Source organism: Lampetra planeri, chromosome 1 (assembly GCF_965212315.1).
Source record: "Lampetra planeri chromosome 1, kcLamPlan1.2.h2, whole genome shotgun sequence".
Taxonomy (NCBI): Eukaryota; Metazoa; Chordata; class Hyperoartia; order Petromyzontiformes; family Petromyzontidae; genus Lampetra; species Lampetra planeri.
The window spans coordinates 18,094,379-18,113,188 of NC_136107.1; the positions used below are offsets into that span (position 1 = coordinate 18,094,379).

Sequence of the window (18,810 nt, forward strand, 5' to 3'; positions counted from 1 at the left end):
TGGCCAGCAACCACGCACGGCCGCCTTTGCCTCCCCAGGGGTGATAGTTAGATACCGCACCAGGAACTCATTTGAGGCCGAGTCGACTTAAGAAAGACCCAGGACCGGTTCAGATAATCGTCTCTGGTGTTGGCCGTGAGCGGGAATCAAACTCGGGTCACCGGATTCGCAGCGAATCGCGCTAACCGCCACTACCGCTCCCCATGTACACAGTACATACACACATTTACACATGCATATATATATATACAAAGACAAAGATCCCCCGTATACGCTTAACAGACTTGGGGCAAGTGCTGTTCGCGATCACCTAATGAAGGCCGGCACGTCACACGAGGTGGTGGGTGACCAGCACCACGCCCGGCCGCCTTGGATTCCCTCGTGGCGATATTTACACACCGCACCAGGTACTCATTTGAGGCTGAGTCGACCTATGGGAGGGCCAAGACCGGTTCAAATAATCGTCACTGGTGTTGGCCGTGAGCAGAAATCGAACTCGCGTCGCCAGGTTCGTAGCGCAACGCGCTAACCGCTACACTACGGCTCCCTTTATACGTACACACAACAACAACCGCCATTCGCCACTAAGTGGCGGTGACGTCACCACGACGCATGTGCCAGGCTATGTGCACCTTGAGGCCACATGAAGTGTCGAACGCCCGCTGACAGGAGGTCACGGGGCAGACCCAGTTGCCACAGGTCGACTGACTGAGATGACCGAGATGACTGGCTGATGCACCACCTGTGCCCCCTACTGTGCCAACTTGCTGTGCTTTAGCCACCCGGCGCTCCGCTCGTCGCTCCTCCGCCCTCCGTTGTTGTTTAAGGGCGACTGCCTCCAACTGCCCAGTAGCGTCCTTCACGAGCCTCCTCCACAGAGGCCGATCTTGATACCGCTGGTACCAGTCATCGGCAAGTCCACTCAGCTCCACATCCTCCTGTACCACATCATTCCATCTCTTTTCTAGCCCGTGCCGCACCAGTTTAGCCCCCTCGATCCGGCCGAATAAAAGCTGTTTGGGCATGCGGTGATTGAGCATGCGGGCTACATGGCCCAGCCAACGCAGCCTTGCTTACCGGAGGAGCTCACTGATGGGACTTTGTCCCATTGGTGGAAACCCAGGATTGATCGTAGGCAGGCCAGCCTAAATGTTTCTAACCAGCGAAAATGTTCCATTAGGGGGGTCCACGTTTCGCAAGCGTCGTGCGGAGCGACAGGCCAGGTAGCTTCCACACAGCATTACGCAACCGATGAAAAGATAATGCCGCTCGACTGATTCCGAGTGACACTTCTGCTGTTAAACCGGAGCCGGTCATGAGCACACTGCCCAGGTATGGGAAACTCTCCACTCTCTCCACAACTGCCCTATCACCGATTGGGAGTTGTGGGGGTGGAGTGACCGATGGTATAAAATACCCAGGCAGGTGCTTAGTTTTGGTGGGGCTGATGGTAAGGCCCCACCTCTTAGTGGCACACTCCAGTTTCAGCAGCAGCGCCTCCAACTCCACCTCTGAGTACACACGTACACACATAGACCCACACATATATATTGCTACGCACTTCGTACCGACCTCTGGATGTATACCCGTTTTTACAACAAATCCAAACAAAATCCTGAATTCTGGCCAAGATACCAACATTTCGGACAAAATCCTAATTTAGTTTTTCGGATTATTTCGGGAGAACAAAAATAATACGACATGACGTCACTACCGATGTGAAGGGAGCAAACGGGGATGGGGGACGGGTGGGCCGGAGAGGTGTGGTGGGGGGTCGGAGAGGTGTGGGGGGGTATCTCTCGCTATACACCACGTGATGTGTTTTTCTTTCTCCATGCTACCTGGTGATTTTTTTTTATTCGTAATTTCATTCTCGATTCAAAAAATGTTATTCGATTTGGGAGGGGGTGGGGGGACGTTCTGAAGCAATTTACGGATGGGAGGGGACGTGGGGGCAGGGGGCGTGAAAATGGCTGCTGGGGTTATGTTTTTTTTTGCAATCTGATCCTTTGTGCGCAACACAGATGTTTTGTCGCTTCCAATAATCTTGGGCGATTTTTGTCCTCGGCTCGCATCCGTATGTGTAACGGGTTTAAAAAAAAAAGAAACTGTCAACAAAGACTACGAGAAACACATTTACGAAGGCCTTGATCGCTGGGTAACTTTGTGAACAGCAGCAGCAGATGTCATGATTTCGATGTGTTGTGTGTTCGAGAGTTTAGTATCTAACTCGGACTCGGATATCTAACAGAGACGGTTCCTTGCCGAATTAACGTCTGGCATTAGTACACCGTGCAGCAATGGTTTCATGTAGCGAGCCTGACTGCCGATGAGACATTAGCGTGTTCAAACGACTCCAGAGTTTTTGCTTGCGCTGAACCAATGCTGCTGAAATGTAGCACTCTCAGAAGGCGTGATGATAATGGCGATAATTCGGACTCGTGCGCTGATGGTTTGTGTAAACATTGCGTTCATCTTTTGTGTCTGCGCGTCGAGGGACAGAAACGTGAAAGATTGTGTGCGGTCTGATTTTTATTTTGTCACGCATATCTCATCTGCTATGAAAGACCATTTCCCGAAACGTCGACATGCGATTCCGAGGTGTGACGGGAGCGCTGCATTTCCGCATAAGTGAGACGGCTCTCCTGCCGTTGTGTCTCGGCTCACCCGCAGCTCTCCGGGAACATTTCGACACAACAGCAGATCAAGCGCGCCTTGGTTACCCGTGGTGATTCTCAGGTTTGCCTCCCGCAAAGACAAGCGTGCAGGAGGAAAGTGCTGTTAGCGAGCACCTTCGAAGGCCGGTACGACACACGAGGGGGTGGGTTGCCAACACCACGCCCGGCCGCCTTTGTCTCCCGAGTGGTGATGTTTACACACCTGCACCCGGGTACGCATTTGAGGCTGAGCCGACCAGATAATCGTCACCTGCTGTTGGCCGTGAGCTGGAATCGAACTCAAGTGGCCGGCTTCGTAGCGCAGCGCGCTGACCGCTGAATTACCCCTCCCCACACCGCACGACCATACGCACACACAGGAATAAGTACACACGATTCATCGATGTTATATAGTCTAACGTTACTTTTTTTATTGTGACAATATGGAAAAAAACTACGAAACATGTGTCATATATTATTTACATCTAGAAAACCCGGCAATATATACAAACAAGAGTTGAAATGCCCTGCAAAACATTTCAGTCAATGACGACAGAAACACAAACGCGGACTGCGTGCGTGTTACGTTATTGTACATAGAGTTGTGTTTTTTTTTACATATTCATGTTTTTGTTTTCCTGTAGCTATCATGGCAACTGTGCATGTGTGTGTGTGTCGACTCGGTCTCAAATGAGTACCTGGTGCGGTGTGTAAACATCACCACTGGGGAGACAAAGGCGGCCGGGTGTGGTGCTGGCCACCCACCCTCTCGTGTGCCGTGCCGGCCTTCATAGGCGCTCGCTAACAGCACTTGCTCCAACAGTTCTGTTCGGCCTATACGGGGGATCTTTGTCTTTTTGCTTGTGAGTGTTTGTCCATGTGCGCGCGTGTGTGGGGAACAGTCGTGTGGCGGTTCGCCCGCTGCGCTAGGAACTCGACGATCCGAGTTCAGTTTCTGCTCACGGCCAACACCAGTGGCGATCATCTGGACCAGTCTTGGGCCTCGTTTATGTCGACTCAACCTCGACATGAGCACCCGGTTCGGTGCGTAAAGATTTTCTATGGGCAGACAAAGGCGGCCGGGCGTGGTGCTCGCTGCCAACCGTCACTCGTGTGCTCGCAATCAGCACTTGCCCCAATAGTCTGTTGTCTCTACTGTATGTTGAACTTCTTTCGCGCCGTACGTAGCCAACCGTCGCTAAATCGGAGGTGCAACGGGGAAGTCTTTGTGAGTGTGTGCGTGTTTGTGTGTCAAATGTATAGGTTCCTCGATCATCTTGCTGGCTTTCGACTGACAATAACGCGTCAATGTTCGCACGTAAAACAACAAAGGCACTACGATGATCAACACAGACGATACTGAACGAAAGGAACAACAAAGGGCAAGTAAGTTTAATTTATCCGATGAGACTGTCCAAGGGTGACCCGGGGGTCACGGGTTTTCGTGTGAAACGAGAAGATCGCTCACTGGTTTTGTCTTTTAATTTCTTTTTTTACCAAAAAGACAGCGTCCGTATATCTCTGTCTCCTCTTTCTCATCGTAACCTTCGCCATCAATGATCATCATATTGTAATGTTCAACAACAATCATGACAATCGCCCTGATGATGATGATAATAACAATAATAGTGATAACTTCCCATTTTCGTTTTAATAGTCAACCTAACTCTTATCGTCATCATCAATTACTTAAATATTCAAATCAGCTGCAATCATCATCATGATCCGTCACCATTATCAACATCACTGCCGCCATAATCATCATCATCGTCGCCCACGTAAGATGGGCGCACCTTGAGAAAAAAGCGCCCAATGCTTGATTTCGGCTTCGGCAAAAAAGTGAAATCGTAATCATAACAGTAATAGCAATCGTCATAATCAATAATAATATTAATCACACCACCAGTGGCCAATGCTCAGTCAGCCCTGCCATCCTTCACTCCAGACTCGGCTTACATGAGTCCCGGGGTTTGCATAGTTTCGTGATGCGAGGCGGGTGAGTACCAGTGAGAGTATGAACTCATGTAGGCGCTGGGAGGCATGCACACCTTGGTAGAAGCCACGTTTGACTGCAAGTCCCACGTTGACAGTCCCTGCTGCTGCTGCTGTTGTTGCTGATGCTGCTGCTGTTGCTGCTGCTGATGCTGCTGCTGTTGATGCGGGTGAATGACAGAGCTCGGGCTGGGAGGCAGGCAGCCCGTGTTCAGCTGCAGTGGGTTGTTCTCCAGACCTGCGCCTCCCTGCTTCATGATCTTCTTGTACTTGGAGCGCTTGTTCTGGAACCAGATCTTCACCTGCGGAATAGAGGCCGGGAGTCATTTGTGCTCGCTGGGGCTACGTTTGCTTTGAGCGGGCGTTTATCGTATGTTGAACTTCTTTCGCACCGTACTTAACCAACCGTGTTAATCGTAGCCGACCATCTATCTTTCGAATCGTCTACAGCTCCATACATTCACACACTTTACCCTCTACGGCTCAATATATATATAAAAACAATAATGACCCCTTTCTATATGTCATCTCCTTACCCTCCACAGCTCAATTCATATTCACCCTTAACCCGCTCTCCATGTCCAGCCTTAACTCTCCGCATCTCAATTCGTGTCCAATCCTTTGAAGTGCGTGGTACGTCCGCCCGCCTGCCACCCTCGATTGCAGAGTCCATCCTTCATACGCGTCCACCGTGTATACGCCTGTCCTGAAGATACATCGTCAGTCTCCCACCCCCCCCCCCCCCGCTGTCGAATTCATGGCACATTTACCGATCGCACGGTTTGGCGTGCGATGCACACTCGCACGCATGCGCCCTTGCACCCGTGCGTGATCAAAACTGGCGCGCGGGAGCAGAGCGTGCGAATGTGGCCGAATCGGCGCGTAATGGGTGACGATTCGCTGGTAACACCAGTTGTTATATTTCCCAGTTTAACACATAAGCTTTCGCGACCAATATAATCCATAATAGAGTTTTTTGGGTTAGATCCAGTGCCGGATTAAGCCAGTGCGGGGTCTGTAGCATGTGTTTATAAAGGGGCCCTAAATAAAGTAAAAAAACACATAAATATGAAAACACAAATGTTTTATATTCTTAGGTTTTTTCGGTAAAGTCACGTAGGTAAAACATCAAAATTAATGAAAATAAAATAAAACAAAAATCACGACGTTTCGGAGGCAACACAAGTCTCCGTCATCAGGTGCATCAAGTGAGATGCAGCTAATCTGGCTGTGACGGTCCCACCTGATGACGGAGACTTGTGTTGCCTCCGAAACGTCGTGATTTTTGTTTTATTTTATTTTATTTTCATTAATTTTGATGTTTTACCTACGTGACTTTACCGAAAAAACCTAAGAATATGATTCCTTGCAGTCACGAAAGCTTCAAATCTAGAACAAATGTTTTACTTGCATAGTAAAGTAATTGTATTTTTTCATTTGCTATACAGCCAGATAATACGACAAATCGCTAACCTTAAAACCCAGTCGTTCATAAAAGTTGAAGGCAGTATAGTACTATAGTAATAGAGCAAGTGCAGAATCACTGAAATTGAAAGCTTGAAAGCATTTAGCGCAGGGCCCGTGAAAGTGTGGGGCCCATAGCATATGTAGATACTTTTGCTACTAGAATAATCTGGCAATGGTTAGATCGTGTAAATATATAAATGTGTCGTTAAACCCGCCACCACCCGACGCAGCCAATTTAGTAAGGGGTTTGTCGCGTAAACAGAACGTGGCCAATTCGTTACTCGTACAACACACCGCTGTGTTGGAGAGCAAATCCGCAACATTTACAATCTGAGTACGACGTTTCGCCAGTAATTACAACTAGCTTCATCAGGCGACAGCCAGATTTGTGGAGAAGTCGACCTGTTTAGTTCCTTATATAGAGGCATAGATGTGGTGACCACACGTGCGCTCTTCTTGCGCATATATATATATATTTATGTCTGCCAGTGTATGTGTGTGTTTGTCCGGTAAAACAACCCCCTACCTCCTCGTGGTGCCGGACGGGCAACGCTGTCGTGGACAGTGCTGTGGGGGGTAGGGCCAATTCTGATTGGCCTTTCCCCTCATGGCGTCTGTGACCACCACAGCGGCTCTGGATGGATGCGAGGGGCTGGTAACTTCTCCGCCTTCAATTAACTACCACTAAACTACGACCGAAAATTTTAATTAACAAGCTTGTGCCGGAGGCCCCTGGCCAAACCCCATTTGGCGGAGCCAATAGATTGAATCTTTACCCTCGGGGCTCCTCCAGAAACAACACAAAGCCACTACGGATGGCCATGTTGAATGTTCGAACGTTCACTGCGGAGGAGAGGCTCCCACTCCTCTGTCGGGAGCTGGACCGGTACCGCCTGGATCTCTGTGGAATTCAGGAGGTACGGTGGACCGGCTCTGGCTCCTGCCACCATGAGGGGTGGACAGTCCTCTACTCGGGCAGGAGACTGCCAAACAACAGGGTATGGATCTTCTTCTGAACAAAATAATCAAGGGGGCATGGGAGCGTAGCGGTGAGGTGTAGGAAGCTGTAAGCCCCAGGCTACTTTGGGCTCGCCTTCCCATCAACCAGAGGTGAGGAGTGGTGGTCGTGGTTACATATGCCCCCACTGAAGACGAACATCCGTAGAGGGATGCAGGCAAGGCCGATGAGTCAGATGCCTTCTATGACCTCCTGTCACAGGTGCTGGCTAAAGTGGCCCCTCGGGATAGAGTCATCTTGTTGGGTGACTTCAATGCCCGAATTGGTCTTGATGCTGGCACCTGGTCTGGAGTGATTGGAAGGCATGGGTGAGATCAGCGCAATAACAACGGTAGGAGGCTGCTAGATTTGTGTGCAGCCCATGGGCTTGTAATTACCAACGTGCTGTTCCGGCATCGGCGCATCCACACAACATCATGGATGCATGTCGGGTCCAAGCAAGAACATCTGCTGGACTACATAATGACGGACCAGCGAATGCAAGCCCATGTCCATGACACCAGGACCTACCGTGGAGCTGATCTGACCTCTGACCATCGACTAGTCATCTGTAAGATGCGCCTGCCATTCTTCCACTCCGGTGGTGGGTGTACACCCAGGACCCCATTCAAACCTAAGGTGGCCTGGTCTCGGCTAGCTGATGAAAGTTGCAAGCGTGAATTTAATCATCGCTTGCGGCTGGGGTTGGCATTGTCCTCCACTCCTCCAGAGGGTAAATGGGTGAGGTTTAGGACTGTGACTCGGGCAGCTGCAATGGCTGGTTTGGGTACGCGGTCCAGACATCCCCAGAGACCTTGGCTGACAGAGGAGGTGTTCAAGCTGGCTGAGAAAAAGCGACAGGCCCACTCTCATCGGCTACAGCATCCCAAGTCTGAGAAAGAGGAGGCTTACCGCAGCATTCGCTTGGAGGTTCGGAGCGCCGTGAGACGCTGTAAGGATGGGAAGGATGGGTGGTGATCGCGGTTTGCTGAGGAGATGGAGTCTGCCTCAATGGCCCACGATTACATATCCCTATTTAATTCCATCAAAAAAGTAACCTGCAGTGCCACACATATTACCATCATTAGGGGAAAAACGGTGATCCAATATCCGGCCCTCAGGAACAGGTTTGCAGATTTACTGAGCATTTCTGTGAAGTCCTGTGGGAGCGGAAATCCCTCCACGGAAAACATTGTGGGCCAAAGTGGGGATGACCTTGCTGAGGCTGCGGAGCCTCAAATATTGGAAGAGGAAGTCACCCCCTGTGAGTGGCTGTCTGAGGTGCTATCTGTTGAGGAAGTACTGAAGGCGATCCAGAGTCTGAGACCAGGAAAGGTACCGGGCAGAGATGATCTCCCAAGCGAAATGCTGAGGGAGGGTGGCGTTTGTGCACAGACTGCCCTACATGACATCATAACAACAGTCTGGACCACTGGACTGGTTCTGCAGGACTGGAAGGATTCCCTGGTGGTCCCCCTCTTTAAGAAGAGGGACCGCACAGACTGTAACAACTACAGGGGCATCTCACTCCTCAGTGTGCCGGGAAAGGTCCTGGCAAGGATTATTCAACACCGCCTTTCCAGGCACGCTGAGGAGCCCCAATGTGGTTTCAGGAAACGGCGGGCCTGCACAGATGCCATATTTTCTGTCTGCTTGCTACAGCAGAGGTGTAGGGAATACCAACAAGGCCTACATCTCTGCTTTATTGATCTAGTCAAGGCCTATGATACCATGAGTAGGCCTAGGCTCTGGGTTGTTCTTCGTGCTTTCAGAGTCCCTGACCCGCTGCTCACGATCATTTAAGGACCTTCATGATGGTGAGCGGGCCCGGGTAAAACTACATAACCGGGAGTTGGAGCCATTCCCTGTTCACCTTGGGGTTCGACAGGGATGTCCTCTGGCTCCAACATGATTTAACATCTTTTTCGACCACCTAGTTGGTGAAGCCTTCAGTAGCTGTACCGGAGGAATTTCCATCTGGTACAGATACAATGGGAGACTGATCGATGCCCGGGTGCAGTCAAGGAATGGCTCCCTATTGGTCAACCACGTTATGTATACCGATGACCTTGTAATTGCGGCTCACTCAGAGGAGGAGTTAGAGGCGATGCTGCTGAAACATGAGTGGGCCACTAAGAGGTGGCACGCCTTTCCATCAGCCCCACCAAAACGAAGCACCTGCCTGGGTATTTTGTACCATCGGGCACTCTACTCCCAATCGGTGATGGGGCAGTTGTGGAGAGAGTGGAGAGTTGAATAACGCTGTGTGGAAGCTACCTGGTCTATCACTCCGCACGAAGCTTCAGGTCTTCTCGGCCACGGGCATTCCCTCCCTTCTCTACGCTTGCGAAACGTGGACACCCCTAATGGAACATCTTCGCCGGTTAGAAACATTTAGGTTGGCCTGCCTACGAGCCATCCTGGGTTTAACCAGGCTGGATTGTGTGAGGAGCTCACAAATCCTTGAAAGATGTGGACAAAGTCCTATCGATGTGCTCCTCCGGTAGGCAAGGCTGCGTTGGCTGGGTCATGTAGCCCGCATGCCCAGCCACCGCATGCCTAAACATCTTTTGTTCGGCCGGATCGAGGGGGCTAAACGGGCGCGGCACGGGCTAGAGATGAGATGGAATGATGTGGTACAGGAGAACGTGGAGCTGAGTAGACTTGCCGATGACTGGTACCAGCGGTGTCAAGATCGGCCTCTGTGGAGGAGACTCGTGAAGGCTGCTACTGGGCAGTTGGAGGCAGTCGCCCTCCAACAACAACGAAGGGCGGAGGAGCGACGCTCACAACAACGAGTGGAGCGCCGGGTGGTTAAAACACGGCAAGTTGGCACAGTAGGGGGCACAGGTGGTGCATCAGCCAGTCATCTCAGTCAGTCGACCTGTGGCATCTGGGTCTGCCCCGTGACCTCCTGCCAGCGGGCGTTCGACACTTCACGTGGCCTCAAGATGCACATAGCCTGGCACAAGCGTCGTGGTGACGTCACCGCCACTTAGTGGCGAATGGCGGTTGTTGTTGTTGTTTGTGCGGAGTGGTTGTGTAGCGGTGAGCGCGCTGTGTTACGAACCCAGAGACCCGAGTTCGATTTCGCTCACTGTCAACACCAGTGACAATTATCTGAACCGGTCCTGGGCCTCCCATAGGTCGACTGGTCCGGTGTGTAAACACGGGCGTGGTGCTGGCCACCCACCCCCTCGTGTGCCGTTGATGCCTTATTAGATGCTCGCTAACAACATGTATTCCAATAGTCTGTTAAAGATATACGTCCGTGAGGGTGCGTTCGTGTGTGTGTATGTATGTGTGCCGGCCTTCAAATAGGTTTGTTCTGAAACATGTTGCATGTGTTTATAACGCAATAAATTCGCCCTGATAACACCATGAACCCGTTGAACACGTGGCCAAAGCGTTACATTTACGGTAAAAACCCGAAGATTTAATTAACGTAAACATGAACCTTGACAATATACCGTGCGACAGAAGCCAGTATATCAATATATCCCGACAGAAGCCAGCAGCAACGAGACCGGCAGCGAAAGGCAGGTGTGAGATCTGCTTCGCCAGGCGTGCGTTTAAAATGGTAAACACAATCACCTCCCTCATGCCGGACAGCGCCGTAAACGGAGGCCTGCGCTGCGTCAACAGAAGCGGCCTTATGCTGCACGTTACACGCCATTATGTTTTGTTTTACAGAAGCTGACTTTCAGGCACAAAAAGAAACCCGGGCATCGCCGTCGCATCCCTAAGTGGACCCTATCCTCCCCCCCCCCAAAGCGGCAGCGCGCGAACAGTTCCAAGATAAACCCACTTCGCAATATAAAACACAAAACTCCCAGTGCAGAACCATTTGACAAAGTGGCAGAGCTATTGCTTGCCTGACGCCCGAAACAAATCCCACTGTTAGATTGGTTACTGAAAGTGGACATACGCGTATGTAATGAGAATGTAAACACATACACACAGATCCGTATTGAAGTTCTGCCCGTTAAAAAACTAGCATTACACGAGATTCCGTGTGATTACGGACACACGCCCACGTACACTGTCACACGCGCACAAACACAAAGACCCCCCCACCCCCGCCTTACGCAGGGATCTTGCTGTTCGAGAGCAGTACCTATTGAAAGCTGGCAAAAAAAAACAAAGACAAAGATCCCCCGTATAGCCTTAACAGACTGTAGGAGCAAGTGCTGTTAGCGAGCACCTATGAAGGCCGGAACGGTACACAAGGGGGTGGGTGGCCAGCACCACGCCCGACCGCCTTTGTCTCCCCTGTGGCGATGTTTCCACACCGCACCAGGCACTCATTTGAGGCTGAGTCGACCTAGGGGAGGCCCGGGAACGGTTCAAATAATCGTCACTGGTGTTGGCCGTGAGCGGGAGTCGAACCCGGGTCTTTCTTGTTCGTCCATAAAGTTGATGATGACCATGGCACGTTTGTCATTTTGTTGGGTTTTGATGAGTGCCCAGATGGCTGAACAGGCCAATCCGTACAGGCAACGGTCAAGATGCTTTGAAAATCCTTCAATTATACCATGCCGTATAAATGTATAGTATTGTTCTTTCCGCTTTAAACATGACATTTTTTGGTTTTCTCGAATAAAATGTAAAAGAAAGCAACGCTTGCACGCGTCATCAACTCACTGCGGCGTGCGATCGCTAACGGGGGTCTCGGCTACTACGATCTCAGCGTTTAAAATGTAGACAACAACAACAAGAATGATGTAACATCATAATTTACCACGCCGCTGTGGTACTGCTGCTACTAATGATAGTGTGTGGGTGGTGACGACAATTTTGTGTCTTTGAAAATGCACTGGTATTCATTGATTAGCTGATGTGGATATGTGTCAATCAACACGCTCGGAACTGTAGCAAAACGAGATGTTCAATATCTAGGCTAAATCCAGGTGAAAATGCATTTTATGAATTCAAAATAATTATTATCATAATTATCATACTTTAAAGAGGGCAAGGTTCGAACGCAACCATCATCATCATCATTTAAATGTGAATTCGGCATATATTTACAACATTTATGTATATATTAACCAAATGTGTATATGTTGTTGCTACAGCGTTGAGGCCACGGTGTACAGATAACACAACGTCAACACAGTCGTCAATACGAACACTACTTGGCCTTAAAATGAAACGTTATATATATAAAATAGACGACGTTTCGGGCAATGACCATAATTTACAGCCCGTAGAGAGGGCCCGAGATGTGAGCCATACATGACCGTTGATCGGTTGCCGTGTCAAGTCAAAATTCCCACGACCATTACTATCGAACCCACTTTTGTTATCACCATCGGTATCATTCTAAAGGTGGGCAAAACTCTAAAACGTCACAAATTAAATGGTGCTTTAATGATGATACAAATTAAAATGATCATGATGATGATGACGACAAAAAAACACCCGTGCATTTGTATCGAACAAGTGCGCCAATGACTACAGATATTGTACATGCATAATAATAATTGACATTTTTTCCGTATGCCTAATTACCGCAACGACATAGACCGTGAGCAGCTACGCACCTTCATTTTGCCACTGCTGCAATGCGATGGTGTTGGTAAGCCCACGCGGTACCGACGAACGTGAGGTTGTAGGTGTGAACATCTCCCATGTGATTTCTTGCAAAGAATGTCTCTTTTGCAGTTCATACGTCCATCATCATCATCACGAGTATCCTTAAACGATTTTTTTAAATTTTATCACATAAGGTGTATTGAGCTCATTAGCTCGTTTTCAGAAGCGATCTGGCCATCACAAATGATAGCTCAACGAAGCTGCTTATCACGTGGGAAATGTATTGTAGCCAAATAATCTGAACGCGTGATGTTTATTCGAAATGTGGAGGGAAAAGCCGGAGGACTCGGAGAAAAATCCACGCGACCACTATATTAAAACGCACCCACGAAAGGGCTCGTGCGTTACGCCGGCCGGCGACGGGAAATGGTAGCGAGAAGTGGGATGTGGGGGAGGGGGGAGAGTCGCACAACTCACTCGTACCGCACCTGAGTCTGCGTGAGTCCCAGGGAGGCAGCGAGTTCGGCGCGTTCAGGCAGCGCCAGGTACTGCGTCTGCTGGAAGCGGCGGTTCAGCGCCTGCAGCTGCAGACTCGAGTAGATGGTGCGAGGCTTGCGGATCTTCTTGCCCTTCCCGTTGAAGCGCAGCTCCCCGTTCTGAATCACGGGCGTCTTCTCAGGGTCTGATCCGAGCAGGCGACACGCACAGGGGGCGGGGGGGCGCTCAGTGAAGGTGCCGTGCTGCCAGGACGCTGTCGTGCTCACGGAGCGCGCGTGCTCGTGCTGCACACGCCGTTGAAGACTCAGACGTGTTACACAACGGTGGATATTTTTTAATTTTTTTTTATTTTCAACCAGGAAGGTCACGCTCAGTCGTTGGACTCTCTTTCAGGAGGGTCCTGCTACGTGGGGATATTTTTGGTTTTGTTTATTAAAATTGTTTTCAGTGAAAGAATTATGTGTGATTATGATTATTGTTGTTGTTATTATTATACGTGTCGGAAGGAACCGGAGGGACCAGAGAAATCCCCACGCCCTGCACGACGGGGCGGGTATTACTCGACCCCCGTACGGATGGAAACAGATGGAGATCAGTCCACGTGCTGTACCGCCTTCTCATGGCGAGCCAGGGTTATGTCACCTCCTCGACGACCAACGCGGAGGGAGTTTTTTGCAACATCTGTGCAGTGCCATCCACAGTGGCTGGATTACAGGCGGCCACGTGCAGCGTAGCCAGCACCGCCACACGGCTACGGTGGTGCACGTTGTGGTGTTGGTGGTGGTGTTTGTACTCCAGCTTGTACACGCGTACACAACTTTGGTGCGCGCCGTGCCGCCAAGGTGTGTTCTGTACCTGGACTCGGTGCACGAGGTGTTAGGGACGAGGGATATTTATCCAGGCGTGCGTGTGCGCGCCTCGGCACGTGGTGCTCGCATCCAGACCTGGTTGGTATACACGGGGTGTACCAGCGTACGCACGCGATGCACACGCGTCCGTGTTGTAAAATTCAATTGCAAATTGTAAAATGAAGGTGGGGATTTTTATTTATTTATGTATTAGATCGCGTAAATAATTCACGTGTCGTTAAACCCGCCACCACCCGACGCAGCCAATTTAGTAAGGGGTTTGTCGCGTAAACATAACGTGGCCAATTTGTTACTCGTACAACACACCGCTGTGTTGGAGAGCAAATCCGCAACATTTACAATTTGAGTACGACGTTTCGCCAGTAATTACAACTAGCATCATCAGGCGACAGCCAGATTTGTGGCAAACCTTACTAATTGGCTGTGTTGGGTGGTGGCCGGTTTTACGACGTATTTATAATTACGCGATTTATTCCCCAAAAAAAACTATTACGGACAACATAGCTGGCGAAAGCCTAAGTGTTAAACTGCAAATTGTATATTTACATAGCGGCTACAGGCAATCGCTTCCCAAGAGGCTGTGCGTGAACACAATACTCGATTACATTTTGCGTGATTGAGGCCGTGATAGGCAGGGATCGACGACGCGCTTGGCAGCTGACAGCACGGATGGCTGGGGCAAAGGAAAGTTCAGGACCGTGGGAGCAGCAGAGGAGAATAAGCGACATCCGATGGAAGCATATGTTGTAATGGTGTTTGTCACATTCGTACAATGTACATACTTGCACTCGTGTATGTACGTACGTTAAACTCCTTTGCGCACCCTCCGTAGCCAACCGTGCTAATCGGAGGTGCGTTGCACACAAAGACGAAGAACAACACTCTCCTGCGGTACGAACACTTGAGTAAGATGGGGCAACGAAGGGGGATAGCAGCATCGTGGGCGGCAGGACCAGGCTGGCCGCCTTTGTCTCCACAAGGGCTGGTGTTTGCGACGCGCAATAGCAATTTTATTTAAGGCTGAGTCGACCTAGACTCGGCGTAGCACACAGTAGCCATCCACACGCACTGTGCGCGTGTTTCCATCTGCTTCCCTCGTGCTCTCTCAGCGTTGCGTCGCGAATAACATTTTTAAATTAACGCGAGACCTCGGAGCCAGATTCACATCTGGCCCGATCTCAAGTTTTTTTTAAAATTGGAATTCGTGCAATAAAAAAACGTAGAGTAATAATACATACAAATGTTCACGTTTTTAATTAAACGCATACCTCTACTCAACAACTCAACACTGGAATGTGTCGTCGTGAATGATTCAAATGTAAATAGAGGCGCGTTGCATAGCACGGGATTCGTCACAGCGCAACGTGGATTTATAACCGCGTCTTGGTGCAAGCGTCGTGCGGGTTGATGGAGAGCAAAGGGGCTGTCGTTGACGGAGGGAAGGAAAATGGATGGTTTGTGAGACTGAACTTGAAGAGTCAAATTAATCCGCCGTAAACCCTATACGCGTGGTTTCGCACATTTTCCATGTATTTGCGTGCGAATTTGGTGCACGCGTGCGCGTGTTGTTTACGAAAGCGCGCCGCGTATCTCCATCGACGAGAGGTGCGTCTGACGGCGTTTCGCGAACGTGCGCGTGTCGATGGCTCATCGCCTCCACAATTCGCCCGCACAATGTTTTAGTGGTGACGGATTGAGACGAGGAGACGTCGGGCACCTCTTCGCCCAAAACATTAAACGTCGGACGAAAGTGAGCGATCGGCCAAGCGGCGGGTAGACGCGATTGATTTTTTTGCGTGGAAATTGCACGCGCGGCCTAGAGCGGACCGCGTGTCGCGGTGATATTTGTCGGATTGTTTTTTTTATTTAACTCCGCGTCGATGTCAGTTATAGGCAACGCATCTCCCAAACCCTAACACCGATGAATGCCCGATCGGGCTCGACTTAAAATCAGCGTCGCAAACAAACACAATTTGATGCCCTCGGGGGAAGTTGGGGGGCTGGGGGAGCGGCGGCGGCGGTGGGGGGGGGGGTGCTTCCAGGCAAATGCGTTTGGCAGAAACAGAGACAGACATCGCAAAACGAATACGGCCCGCGGGACGTTGTCCCTACGCACCGCCGAATCCTATTACGCACGAGGCGCTAACGCAGCTTCTGAGGAAATCTGGCAAAATGAACTCCCCGGTAGAGCATAGTTGTTTCCGTGCAGACTCACGGGTTAATCTAACCCCGATGCTCGCGATCCCCCCGAGGTGTGCCTTGTATGTGTGTGTGTATGTTGAACTTCTTTCGCACCGTACGTAGCCAACCGCGCTAATCGGAGGTGCCTTCCCGTTTACACCGACATCTTTCGCTCCCATTGAACAGGATAAGTGCTGGTGCTGCTCGTTTGGCAGTTGTGCGCGAGGACAATTAACTATATCTATATATACGTAACAAAAAAGTAAACTCGTTCGTCAAAGAAAAACCACCGTGGCCTTTTCAGTAAATGCCCCCTGCCGTACAGCACATACATGATGAGGCCGGAAATAAATTTGCTGTCTGTTCAACTCGGCCTCGCGAGGGAGTTGAATTTGAGTAAACGCTGGCTGAGAACGTGGACGAGGAACGACGGAAACTAGCACAGGGCGGCCGAAGAGCAGAGGGAACAAATATCCCAAACCCCCACCCCAAAAACGAGACATCCATAATCATCGTAAATCGTCATCATCATCAAACAACGCAGTGCACTTTGAACACGGGCTGCAACTGCCCTACGCCCATTGAATGCGACATCGTCCGCGTTTGGCGTCGCTCGCAGACGACTTAGGCGGACTAGGACAGCCGAGTAGCCGATGCGCGTTATAGACACAGCATCATTTACATCGCCATTAACAGTAAGTCCATTGCGTATATCTGTTTTGCATCTGCCCTTGAAAGCGCAGAGTTTTCGCGTCGTCACGGCGAGTTGCGAAGAAGCGCTGCCTGCGATGCGCGTTCGCTCGCTCGCTCCGCGCCCTTTTGCTCGCGGGCGTCACAAAAAAGCAGAGGGCGAGCGAACAAACCGCACGGACGCGGCGCCTCCCTTACCGCTCTCGTCGAGGCGCGTCTGGCTCAGCGCTCCCGATCCGGGCTGGTACGAGGGGAGCGCGTTGAGGCCGTAGGCGCTGTGCGAGTTGCTAGCGCCCGCGCCGATGGGGTTGAGGTAGGGATAGCCGAGCGGTCGGCTCTGGTAGGACGAGGCGGCGTACGAGGATGGGTCGTGCCCGGTCGAGGAGAGGCAGTGCGCGGGGTAGTGGTGCGCGTGGTGTTGAGCCATGCCCACCACTGTTGACGCCGTCGCTGATGAAGAGGAGGGCACGCTTAGCATCTGCTGGTGCTGAAGTCCGCTCTGTCCGAACTCCAGGAAAGCAGACTTGCCGCTACCACCACGACCACCACCACTACCGTCGCCTCCTCCACCGCCGCTGCCACCACCACCTCCGCTGCAGTCGTGGGGAGCGTCCAAGCCGTCAGCCATTGCGCTCATGGTCATCATCGAGACGCATAACACCCGCTCTCGGTGCACAGCGACTCGCAGTGGCTTGCAGACGCGACCCTCTTCGGGCGGGCGGATAGGCAGGAGGGCCGGCGGGCGTGCGGTTGAGTCTCTTCGAAGGCCGGGCACTGGCAAGAGGGTTGCGCTGGGTGGGGGGCGGGGTAGAGGTGGAGGGGGTGGATGGGGAAGGCTCGCGGAATTGATCCCAAGGTGTCGTTTTTACCAAGTTTCCCGATGCCTCGTAGCGCGTTTTTACGCGAAGTCGAGTAAAAACTTCATCCCAGAGTGGCCCCGGCTTGTGATGTGTATGCATGAGCGCGGGGAGAATAGCGCATGAGGGCGCGCGCAGAGCCTCGGGCGGCGCCCATTGGCCGCCGCGCCGAGGCTGTCGTCACGACGGGAGCGACATGAATATTAACTCGCGTAATTGTCGCGCTCGCCACCCGAGAAACCGCGGCACACACGGCGAGATGGAGAGAGGTGGAGAGAGAGAGAGATGGAAAGGGGATCGTGGGGAGGGCACGCGTGCAAGCGTACAACGGGCGCTGTCTTGCGCGACACGGACGCACGCGCCTCCGACTGTGGTGCGACGCGGAGTTACGAGGACATTTACACGGAGCACAGGAGCTCACGCTAACGAGCCAATCCAAACAGACGAGCTAATTTGTAAAATTTAAAAAACGCCGTCTTTTCCTCGATACTTCCTGCTCATTCTCCCCCCTCGCCCCCTGCACCCCCCACCCTCCCGTGCAAGGACTTTAATTGATAAAATGTGCGCGTAAGCCACGCCGCGCTCTAATGGAACTGACATTACAGCTACGATATACCACTCTGAGCCGTTCCAGTAATGACTCCCTGGGCAATATTTGTCGGTATTCGGTTTCGCCGATTTGATGTCTTGCAGCGGTGGCTCGCGTTAAGTCCGCTCGTGGCGGCGTTCACTGGGCGCGCGATTATACGATCACATGTATTTTTTATTATGTTCGCCGCTAGTCCCGATGTAAATAGCAGATCGCGTGGGACTCTACAACATGATATCAACACCTGCGTTAATGTCAACGCGTGCGTAATCGTTGAGGGTGGCGAGGGCGGTGTGTTGCTAGTCGGCTTGAAGGGAAATCGCTACCTCTGCCGCCGTGTTCGCGCGGGGTCCGTTGCACGCGAAAATAGCCACGTCGCGTGTGATGAATGAACACAATTAAAACATTTTTGGGTCTATTATTACATTTTATTAATGCAATGACTTTATTTTCTTTGACTTGCCAAATCGAGTCT

At 51.2% G+C, this 18,810-nt stretch overlaps 1 protein-coding gene and 1 long non-coding RNA gene across 3 annotated transcripts; one reads left to right on the plus strand and one right to left on the minus strand.

Moving 5' to 3' along the window:
• Positions 1-3,071: 3,071 nt before the first annotated feature.
• Positions 3,072-17,810, minus strand: LOC144719381 (homeobox protein DLX-6-like). Its single transcript, XM_078595255.1, has 3 exons — positions 17,088-17,810; positions 13,140-13,333; positions 3,072-4,951 (listed from the first exon to the last, which is right to left on the minus strand). Exons 1-3 carry the CDS (start codon positions 17,533-17,535, stop codon positions 4,610-4,612), a joined length of 984 nt encoding a protein of 327 aa, XP_078451381.1. The 5' UTR covers positions 17,536-17,810; the 3' UTR covers positions 3,072-4,609.
• LOC144719389 (uncharacterized) lies at positions 3,613-11,729 on the plus strand. 2 transcript variants are annotated; one of them, XR_013585594.1, is made up of 3 exons: positions 3,613-3,701; positions 3,921-4,043; positions 10,807-11,729. It is a non-coding gene; the product is annotated as an uncharacterized LOC144719389 (long non-coding RNA). The 2 variants fall into 2 exon arrangements; XR_013585593.1 differs by lacking the exon at positions 10,807-11,729 and adding an exon at positions 4,831-5,794.
• Positions 17,811-18,810: the final 1,000 nt, after the last annotated feature.

What these genes read in the sequence shown, in the direction of transcription:
- LOC144719381 (XM_078595255.1), bottom strand. Translation starts at nt 17,535, where the DNA reads ATGATGACCATGAGCGCAATGGCTGACGGCTTGGACGCTCCCCACGAC. An exon ending in GACGCGCCTCGACGAGAGCG is followed by an intron (nt 13,334 to 17,087) that starts GTAAGGGAGGCG and finishes TGCTCGGATCAG; the next exon opens with ACCCTGAGAAGACGCCCGTG. An exon ending in TGGGACTCACGCAGACTCAG is followed by an intron (nt 4,952 to 13,139) that starts GTGCGGTACGAG and finishes TCTATTCCGCAG; the next exon opens with GTGAAGATCTGGTTCCAGAA.